This window comes from Nematolebias whitei, chromosome 1 (genome assembly GCF_014905685.2).
Source record: "Nematolebias whitei isolate Nwh7 chromosome 1, NemWhi1, whole genome shotgun sequence".
NCBI classification, from domain to species: Eukaryota; Metazoa; Chordata; class Actinopteri; order Cyprinodontiformes; family Rivulidae; genus Nematolebias; species Nematolebias whitei.
The window spans coordinates 45,030,353-45,040,722 of NC_056498.1; the positions used below are offsets into that span (position 1 = coordinate 45,030,353).

At 46.5% G+C, this 10,370-nt stretch overlaps 3 protein-coding genes across 5 annotated transcripts in view; 1 reads left to right on the forward strand and 2 right to left on the reverse strand.

Annotated features, from left to right (window-relative positions):
* march5 (membrane-associated ring finger (C3HC4) 5) overlaps positions 1-4,160 on the forward strand; it is a 14,129-nt gene extending 9,969 nt beyond the window's left edge. The window contains exons 3-7 of one of the 3 annotated variants that reach the window (XM_037677718.1): positions 688-818; positions 1,160-1,343; positions 1,419-1,585; positions 2,259-3,722; positions 3,816-4,160. In XM_037677718.1, the coding sequence (XP_037533646.1) occupies positions 688-818; positions 1,160-1,343; positions 1,419-1,585; positions 2,259-2,375 (599 nt within the window). In that variant the 3' untranslated portion in view covers positions 2,376-3,722; positions 3,816-4,160. Of the gene's footprint in view, positions 1-687; positions 819-1,159; positions 1,586-2,258; positions 3,753-3,815 lie in introns of those variants that run through there. The other 2 variants (XM_037677702.1, XM_037677710.1) reach the window with 2 other exon arrangements.
* Positions 1-10,370, reverse strand: part of LOC119421085 — a gene marked incomplete at its 3' end in the record, with an annotated part of 641,076 nt that overhangs the window by 183,359 nt on the left and 447,347 nt on the right.
* The window catches only part of ide (insulin-degrading enzyme), a 30,467-nt gene continuing 26,154 nt past the window's right edge, over positions 6,058-10,370 (reverse strand). The window contains exons 20-25 of the mRNA XM_037677619.1: positions 9,266-9,433; positions 8,651-8,923; positions 8,379-8,440; positions 6,873-6,945; positions 6,733-6,800; positions 6,058-6,637 (exon numbers count right to left, since the gene is read on the reverse strand). Of these exons, the coding sequence (XP_037533547.1) occupies positions 6,542-6,637; positions 6,733-6,800; positions 6,873-6,945; positions 8,379-8,440; positions 8,651-8,923; positions 9,266-9,433 (740 nt within the window). The 3' untranslated portion in view covers positions 6,058-6,541. The remainder of the gene's footprint in view (positions 6,638-6,732; positions 6,801-6,872; positions 6,946-8,378; positions 8,441-8,650; positions 8,924-9,265; positions 9,434-10,370) is intronic.

The following is a 10,370-nucleotide window of genomic DNA, read 5'->3' on the forward strand; positions in this document are numbered from 1 at the left end:
CCTCACTCTGTCCTCTGTATCCTCTGTCCTCATTCTTTCCTCTGTATCCTCTGTCCTCACTCTGTCCTCTGTATCCTTTGTCCTCAATCTGTCCTCTGTATCCTCTGTCCTCACTCTGTCCTCTGTATCCTCTGTCCTCACTCTGTCCTCTGTCCTCACTCTGTCCTCTAACTGCGTCCATATGTCTCCTCTTTGTCTTTTTCCTGGCAGCTGCATTTCTAACATCCTTCTACCAATATACCCACTGTCCCTCCTCTGGGCATGTCCAAACCACTGTCCCTCCTCTGGACATGTCCAAACCACTGTCCCTCCTCTGGACATGTCCAAACCATCTCTGTCTGGTGTCTCTAACTTGATCTCCCAGTTGTTCGACCTCTGATGATGTAGTGGAGCTGAAAGTTTGTGGACTCCTTATAATTTTCTATATTTCTTCATAAATTACATAAAAAGATCAGATTTTCACACAAGTCTTAAAAAGAGATGAAGAGAACCAGTTAAACACATTTTATTTATTTATTTATTGAGGGAAATGATCTGAGTCGTAAAGGTACGTGGACCGTTGCTTTCAGTACCTGCTGTGACCTCCGTCTGAGGCTGAACCCGTTTAGTTTGAAGGTTTCAGAAACATTTTTCTGACTCTGCACAAATGGATTAATCCTCACTCTGTTTGTTGTGTGCCTCCTTCAGGTCCGGTGGTTTATGTTCTGGACCTGGCAGACCGGCTCATCTCAAAGGCCGGCCCCTTCGCTGCGGCGGGGATCATGGTGGGCTCCATCTACTGGACTGCCGTCACCTACGGAGCGGTCACAGTGATGCAGGTGCGACGCCCGTTTCCATCGGGCCGATGTCAAATCAGCAGCTTCCTGTCATGCTTCCTTCTCTCCCATGGTTTATATTGGGTTCCCAACCGTGGTCCTTGTGGAACACCATCCTGCGTGTTTTAGATGTTTCCCTGCTGCAACACACCTGAGTCAGTGATTTAATCACTTCCTCATGTTCTGTAGAAGCCTGTTAATCACCCATTAATTAAAATCAGGTGTGTCAGAGCAGAGAAACTAAAACATGTAGGATGGTGTTCCTCAAGGACCAGGGTTGGGAACCCCTGGTTTATAATCCTAAATAAGAGTTTGCTCAGTAACTCTGGGTCTGTTCCATCTAGGTGGTGGGCCATAAGGAGGGCCTGGACGTCATGGAGCGGGCCGACCCCCTGTTCCTGCTCATCGGGCTGCCCACCATCCCCGTCATGCTGATCCTGGGGAAGATGATCCGCTGGGAGGACTACGTGCTGCGTCTGTGGAGGAAGTACTCCAACAAGCTGCAGATCCTCAACAGCATCTTCCCAGGTTTTGTTCACACACAGAGACTGAAACCCGACCAGTCGGGCTTCCTGCTGCTGACCTCTGACCCTCTGACCGCAGGGATCGGCTGCCCCGTGCCTCGGATCCCCGCAGAGGCCAGCCCCATGGCTGACCACGTGTCGGCGACACGGATCCTGTGCGGCGCTCTGGTGTTTCCCACCATCGCCACCATCGTGGGGAAGCTGATGTTCAGCAGCGTCAACTCCAACCTGCAGAGGACCATCCTGGTGGGTCCACACACAGAACCCAGTTCTCTGAAAACAGCTGGAGTGATTCTTTACGACCAGAACCGATCCGTCGGTTCCGTTCTTTCACTTTAGTCCCTGGTTTTATTTTGAAGAAATGGCTCCACTTCCTTCTCACTGAGCGTTCTGCGACTGTTGACACGAGTTGGATTCCCAACTTCCTGTTTAGTTTTAATCATGGAGCTTCGTCTGCGTTTATTTGAGCTCTTTCTTCATCAAAACATTCGGCTCCGTCGTTATTTCAAATATATTTCACTTTATTTACAGACGGCCTCCATCGAAAACACGAAGATCTTTGAGTTCTACGTTTGCTTCATTTTTAGCTGTTAGCATCAGTTCGTAGCTTTAAGTTTAGCTGATTTTAGCATCCGTTTATGCTCATGCTGGTTTAGTTCATCTTCAGCTCGTTTCATTCTCCAGTTTGTGATCAGATCAGCTGTTTTTAATCACAAAGCTCCTGTGAGTTCTGGAACGTTTCCTGTTTGTAGCGGAACAGGAAGCTGCCCGGCCCGCTGGGTTTAGGACGGTGGGCGGCACGTGTCGGACAGTTGGTGTAAAATTAAAGATGGCCTTAAGCCACGGGGAGGCGGGGGGGCTTTGATGTGGGGCTAAACCTGTCTTTAGCTCGTCTCTTACAGCTGTTCTCTTCCTGCAGGGCGGCATCGCCTTCGTGGCGATCAAAGGAGCGTTCAAGGTTTACTTCAAACAGCAGCAGTACCTGAGGCAGGCCCACCGCAAGATCCTCAACTTCCCCGAGCCGGAGGAGGCCTGAGAGGGGCGGGGGGCTGCTGCTCCTCATCACGTGTGACTGCAGAGACTCATGGCGCCCCCCATCAATAAATAATGAAACCCCAACCAACAAATACAACCCGGGCATGTGTAATCTAAGAGTTTTATAAAATATTGTTTAATGTTGTGCCCACATTACGGCTTCTGTCATGGATTTATTCAGTGAACGTTTTTCAGAGGAGACGATAAAAGTTGTGAATCATGATGCAGCAAATTCACTGAAACCCGAATCATGATGCAGCAAATTCACTGAAACCCGAATCATGATGCAGCAAATTCAATGAAACCTGAATCATGATGCAGCAAATTCACTGAAACCTGAATCATGATGCAGCAAATTCACTGAAACCTGAATCATGATGCAGCAAATTCAAAGAAACCTGAATCATGATGCAGCAAATTCACTGAAACTTGAATCATGATGCAGCAAATTTACTGAAACCTGAATCATGATGCAGCAAACTCACAGAAACCTGAATCATGATGCAGCAAATTCAAAGAAACCTGAATCATGATGCAGCAAATTCACTGAAACCTGAATCATGATGCAGCAAACTCACAGAAACCTGAATCATGATGCAGCAAACTCACTGAAACCTGGCAACGTTTCACCATCTTATTGTTCCAGCTAAAGGATGAGAGTAAAACTTAACTGGGATGGATCAAAACAAACGGGACACTTTGAAGTTTGATGCAACTTTTATGGAAACGCGAGAAATAAATATCTTACCTGTTGTAGATAACTTGCATAGGTCTGACCAAAGTGCATCGCAACTACATTAAAACGACTTGAGACTTAATTTTTTTAAATAAAAGTCTGCCTAAATAAAACTTTCTGCTGAAACGTTAAAATGAAACGGACGTTCGTGTGAAGGCGTAAACCAATATAAAAATGTAAAAGTCTTAAAGAAACAATCCACTTTGGTCTTGGTTGTGTTTGGATCATGTGTTGGGCCAGAATCTCACCGGGCTGCGACGGTTGGTGAACTCCGTCCACGAATCTCCAGAACATTTTCAAATTGTTCCCGGACACTTGCAGCCGTGTGGTTTGAACTTTAAACTACAAACACTTTCACTCTCTGGCCACACGCTTTCAGTTCAACTAGAATTTATGGCCCAATCATAAACAGGAAACAGGTGGTGGTGACTCGCCTGTCGCTGCTTCTGATTGGTTCAGATTTAGGGCATCAGGTGAGGCCTGACCAGTGATTGGTTAAAAGTTGAGCACAAGGAGCCAATCAGAGGCACAGCTGGACGCAAACGATCATCCCTGTGAGGAAGCAGGAAGTCTTTCTTTAGGTTTTAGTCCAACAAAACGTGGATGGGAGACGTCCCGGGTGACGAGGTGGGGAGGGCTCGAGGCCCCTCCCCTGCCCATCACAGGGGCGGGGCCTCGAGCCCTCAGTGACAGACAGGGCTCGAGGCCCCGCCCCTGTGACTGGCAGGGAACAAAGCCGAGGTTCGTGGAGGAAACGGGTCGTTTTTGCATTCTCTCTTGCAGATGTGAACTTTGAGCAGTCGCAGCTCAGCGAGACCGCGCTTTTAACTCGTCCCCATTTCTGCAAAATCTGTACAAAGAAAACATTGATCATAACTTTTAACACATGAAAATGTACAAAGAATCATTTTAAAGTGTGTAAAAAAGGTTTCTAATATTTCTGACTGAAACTTGTAAACTTGGTTTGCTGAGAACTCGTACAAATCTTAGTTTGATAAAAAAATGTGGAACAAGCTCGTCCACGTCTGCAGAAACAAAGTGTGAACATGTTGCATCATATCTTTGAATAAATGTTAAAAACAACATCCAACGTGGGTTTATTCACTTTTTATTTAGAAACACACAGAAGACCTTAAAAGAGCAAACTTTAAATATCGGCACTCTTCACGTCTCCTGAACCCGACCAGACGAATACAATCACGTCAGAAACATTCGAACTAATTAAAAAGTTTATTTTCTAAACAAACTTCAGGTAATTCCGACACGTCCTGCTGCTAGTTTCCTCTAAGACACTGACAAGTGCTCTAGTTGCTGCGGAGCCGCTGCCTGCGGGAGTGACGGACATGCTAACGCTAACTGCTGCTGCTTGTCTTTGGATTTTCACCACCAGGAAATAAAACTGAGTTTTAACGTCAAAAGAACAATAAAAATGTTTTCATCCGGTCGAAGTGCTGCTGAAGCTTTTCATACAATCATGGAATCGTACGGGTTCTGGTCGTTCGGATCCCATCGGTTCCGTTAAGGTTCGGCTGCGAGCCTCAAGTTTAAAATATTTTAGATTGAACTGAGGCTGGGTCGGCACCAGGGGTTGTGGAAAGCACCTGAGGGGGCAGGTCACACCGTGACGACACCGCCCGGGCCCTCAGAACCTCAGAATGGACCGGACTCACTGGAGCAGAACCACATTTTATTCTGCCTCACACCCGGGTCCAGAACATTCTGTTTATTGCTTAGAGTCGTGCATATTTTCAGAAAAATAAAAATCCAGAGGTTTTTTCTTTTTGAGCTTCATTTGACGTGGAAGCTTTAAAGGGATATTTCAGCCATTCTGAAGTGGAGTTTGTGAAGAGTGAATGTCTTACCTGCTGCAGATAGCTCTTAATGACTTCACAGTTTGGAGTTTTATTCGGACTGGACCAACAGGTCTGAACACGACCAAAACAGATTGTTGTCACCTTAAAACCTCCAGGACTAGTGACGCACTGGAACCAGTTTCTGGTACCGGTCCGATACTTTGGACCGAACCACGTCACTTTACATCATTTCTACTGGGGCAAAAAAAAAAAGTTAAAATGGAAACTTTAAACACAAACCAGCTGTTGGAGCAAATTACATTTCTAAATGAAGGTGGTAGTATTTGTACGATGTGTAATAGTATTTATTTTTACTCAAGTACTTGGCATCAGCAAGTACTTGTACTTGTTCTGAAAAAATGTGTTTGTGCTGATTCATAAATTACCACCAGGTTTATCATGTTATTTACACATAGCAGTAGCAGCTAGCAGTAGCAGCTAGCAGTAGCAGCTAGCAGTAGCAGCCTGGAGTCAAATCTCGATGTTTCTGTTGAAATTATGCAACACAACACTGACGGGGGCTGGACACCCCCGATGTAAACGTTCAAAAGTTATTCTACAATATTTCTGCGGGGCCGCTCTGAAGTCTGATATTTTGTAATTCTCGTGTTTTATTCAGATTTTTTATATATAGATTTTTGTGGAAATCATTTGTTATAATTATTATTTTCAGCAAAAGTTCCTTGAACCCGTTAGATCATTACAATTTAATTTTCCCTGACACATAAACAAAAAAATTTCTCCAAACTGAATCTTTTCAAAAGCCATCCACAGCAGGTAAGACATTTACTCACAACTTCCCACAGAACCATACATCAGAATGGCCAGAATATCCCTTTAAAGTCAGAGGAGAGAAAAGCTATCCTTCTCAACACCAGAGCACATTCAGCATTTCAAGGGGGGCAGATCCAATCCCCCCACCCACCCTTTAAAAGGCACGAGCTGCAGGAAGTCTCACGTGCACGGTGCACAAAGATCCAAGATGTCAACATGAAGGTTGAGCAGATGTTTGTCATTAAAAGTAAACGCTGAAATAAAACGCAGCCTGGACCGAAGCCCTGAGGTGTAAAACGTAATAAAACAATCTGAGCGGGACGGTGGCGCAGCGGCAACATTGTACTGGGTTTCCAGGCAGAACGAGCGCAGCTCCGAACGAAATGCATCCGTTTGAAATAAATAGTTGTTCTGTGATCACAGCCAAACAAACAAAAACAATAAAAACTTTACGCAGCTCCTCTGAGGACGAACGCAACGATCCAAGCTCTGAAGCTCCGGTTGTTTTCCGGTTGTTTCTACTTCCTCTACAGCTGTGAAGCAGGCGGGGAAACGTCAAACACGACGTGAGTCTGGTGAGACCTCTATCACAATTAAACAACCACAGCTACCACGTGCACACGCACGCACACACGCAAACGCACGCAGTCATGCCGGCTCAGTCAGGTGAACGTCTTCCTGATGGGACGAGAAGGTCTGGGGGGTTTTAGTGGGAAACAGGTGTGTGTGGGGGCGTCTGTGTTTGGGGCTGCTCGCCCCCTCCCATCTCACGGCGGCGTGTGTGGACCTCTTGGCCCCGCCCCCTCACAGTTTGGCAGACATGAAGTTGATGTGAGGCTTCACCAGCGGGAACAGAGGGAGGCTCCTCTTGAACTCCGTCATGTCCTGAATCAACGTGGGCTGCAGGGACAAAACCACAGGAGAGGTCAAAGTTCAACCCCTCCCCACCTTACAGACGGGACATGATGTCACAGGTCAGAGGTCATGTGGATTACCAGGGGCAGGGATGGAGCGGGAGCCAGGTTGACGTCGTTCTGAGCAGGAAACTCCCCCACGATGGGACCTGTTTCACATCAACGAGTCCACATGAAGTCCACGGAGCTCACAGAGACACGAAACACACGCAGATACTCACAGGAGTCCATCTCCCTGGACAGGACGTGCACGGACACCTTGTGTCTCTTCAGGGCCCCCACTGTCAGACGCTCCTGAGGGGAGAAAATACAACGGGGGGGACATCAAGACAGGTACAACTTGATAAGATCCTCACCTAAAAGCACTCAGGTGTGCACCTGCACCTCAAGGACAGAAGACACGCTTGGTCTCCTGGACAGAGAGGACAGACTGCGTGGGTGGGGGGAGGATGAAGGAAACCATCCACAGGCCTGTCACGGTAACTAATTCTGCCGGGACATTGTCTCAGAATTTATTGTGATGAACGAAAATATTGTTTGAAATTTGACAATAATTATTAACTTTGGTCAAATTTAAGAAGAAATGTTGGATAATTTTTGAGTGTAGTACCTTTTTTGACCACTGGATGTCAGTATAAGACTGACCCGAAGGATGGACAGTGAGGGAGCGAGCAGCGTGTCTCTTTAAGAAAAATGGGAGGGAGGACCCTTGACGTGACACGGGCTGATTCTCCTTCCTGTTTCTCAGTTCTCAAAATGGCGAACACGGTGCGGTTTGAGCTCTTTAGCATTTTTCACACAAAGCTTTTAATAAAATAATCAGTAAACAAGTTCTCAGATTCTTTTTGAAGAGAAAAACAACTTTTTACACGAAGGCACGAGTTTCAACTGAGAATTTTGGAGCTTCGACAAGACGGAGGTTCCCCCCCCCCCCCCCCCCCCGAGGTCGGCCCGTTAGCTTAGCTCGTAGCTTAGCTGCTTTTAACGATCCAAAAACACGATTTTGGATCGTTAAAACAGATTTTAAAGAGAAGGGGAGGAGTCAGCGAAGAGAGTTTTGTCATCCAGTGTCTTCAGTAGAAAGAGAGACACGAAGAAACGATAAAGCTGATAAATGAAAATGAGGTCGATCATTTTCATCCATCCATCATCTTTTACCAGCTTCTTCCATTTTGGGTCATGGGGGTCACCGGTGCCCATGTCCAGCAGTCACTGTGGGGGACACCCGGGACTGGTCTCAGTCCATCACAGGGACACACAGAGACAAACTCTCTCTCTCTTTTGGGGACAATTCAGAGTTACCATCAGTCTAAACTGAATGTTTTTGGTCTGTGGGAGGAAACTGGAGCACCCGGAGAAAACCCACGTAGCACGGAGAAAACATGCAAACTCCACCCAGAAAGACCCCCAACCAGGATTTGAACAGGCGATCTTCTCGCTGAGAGGCGGCAGCTCTACCAACTGATCCACCGTGCCGCCTATGAAGGAAACCATTTATGTCATATAAATAAAGACATTGTTCCACAGAGGAGGTCTCAGATTTCAGCTTTCCAAGACAAATGTCTCGGCCTGGCTAACAAAGACCCTAATGACCCTCAGGAGGGAGGGGAGGGAGCTCGATCTGCATGCGAGTTCAGCTCTCGTGCAGTTTAAACCTTAGAGCTCCTCATATGGGAGGAGGAACTTCGAGTATAGAAGACAGAGGTGTGTTTTCGTAGAGGACTTACTCTGTAAAAGTGCATTATGTTGTCCTTCATCAACGTCTTCAGGTGAGACACTTCGATGTTGTCTGTGGGACAAACAGGAAGTGTCACCATAATTAGTCTTAGCTTGTGTAAGGTCTTACCATTCAGGTCGTTTAGCTGGGCTTCGTTCACTCTCAGATAATTAGACTCAGAAACGGCCCCTGAGCAGGACTTCTTCACATCAGGACCACTACAGTCCGTCTGCAGAGAACTCCAGACCCCGTCTGTGAAAGGAGAACGTTGGGAGGCCTCACCTCGGTCAAAGTTATACTGCTGGGAGATGATCTCCCCCCAGTACTTGGCACACTCAGCGGAGAGCTTCTTGGGCTTGTCCAGGCGGCGGATGGCCAGGGCCTGGATGTGCTTCTGGAAGGCCTCCTCGTTCATCTCCTCCAGAGTCTTCTCCATGGTGCAGAGGAAGGCCTCCACGCGGCTCTCCAGGTAGTGAGGCGCCTTCTCCGACTGGATGATGAACCGCAGGCCCTGCACCCCGTTGGCCCGCCGAGGCCCGCTGAACACAATGTAACCTTCGGGGGTGGGGGTGAGGAGAGGAAGGAGTTGAGAGGAGCAGCAAACATCTCTTTTTTTATTACGATTCCCCTGAGGACGTCACCATGATTCTACCAGCACAATGCATTCTGGGTAACGTTCAAATGTTGCAGTGGAGACTGAAGCTCGAGGAGTCGATGCTAAAAGTTGTAACGTTTGACAATAAAGTTAGATTTTGAATTAGTCTTCAATCTGTTCTGCATAATATTTGTCGAAACGATCCGACGTGACCATCTTGTGATGTTTAGAGTATTAGCCCTGGAGCTAACGCTAAAAGGCTAAAGCTGTACGCGGTGCGTCTGGGTGTTGATGGGACTCACCGAGCTGCTCTTTGGTTCTGAGCGTGTTGAAGCAGGGTTCAGACACGATCTGACAGAAGAGCTCCAGCAGCATGTTCTCGTGGGTCGTCTGCATGTCCGTCTGGTAGTAGATCTCGATGCCGCAGTTGTTGTGAACCTCGTTTCTCTGCTGGTAAACAAACCAGCCGCCTGAAACAAACCCAGCAGAACCAGGTTCAAGTGCCGCAGACTCTCACTCAGACGAATTAACGAGCAGAGAAAAGCACCAGAACTGAGAGGAGGCTAAAACTGTTAACTAGCAATTCCACTGCTTCAGCTTTTACAACAGCCAAAGAGCGAGCCAAACACAGAGAGAGTATTCTTAAACAAAAAAACTTTAAAAATACTTGGAACGCTGACGACTGAAGTACTTTAATGACATTTAGTACAAAATGAAGTAAAGATAACCATGCAGACCACAAACTGCTCCTGAAAGCTAAAACTAGCCAAACTGCTACTAAAAGCTAAAACTAGCCAAACTGCTCCTAAAAGCTAAAACTAGCCAACTGCTCCTGAAAGCTAAAACTAGCCAAACTGCTACTAAAAGCTAAAACTAGCCAAACTGCTCCTGAAAGCTAAAACTAGCCAAACTGCTACTAAAAGCTAAAACTAGCCAAACTGCTCCTAAAAGCTAAAACTAGCCAAACTGCTTTTAAAAGCTAACTAGCCAAACTGCTTTTAAAAGCTAACTAGCCAAACTGCTCCCAAAAGCTAAAACTAGCCAAACTGCTCCCAAAAGCTAACTAGCCAAACTGCTCCCAAAAGCTAAAACTAGCCAAATTGCTCCCGAAAGCTAAAACTAGCCAAAATGCTCCCGAAAGCTAAAACTAGCCAAAATGCTCCTGAAAGCTAAAACTAGCCAAACTGCTCCTAAAAGCTAAAACTAGCCAAACTGCTCCTAAAAGCTAAAACTAGCTAAACTGCTCTTAAAGGCTAAAATTAGCTAAACTGCTCCTAACAGCTAAAACTAGCCAAACTGCTTCTGAAAGCTAAAACTAGCTAAACTGATCCTAAAAGCTAAAATTAGCTAAACTGCTCCTGAAAGCTAAAACTAGCCAAACTGCTCCCGAAAGCTAAAACTAGCCAA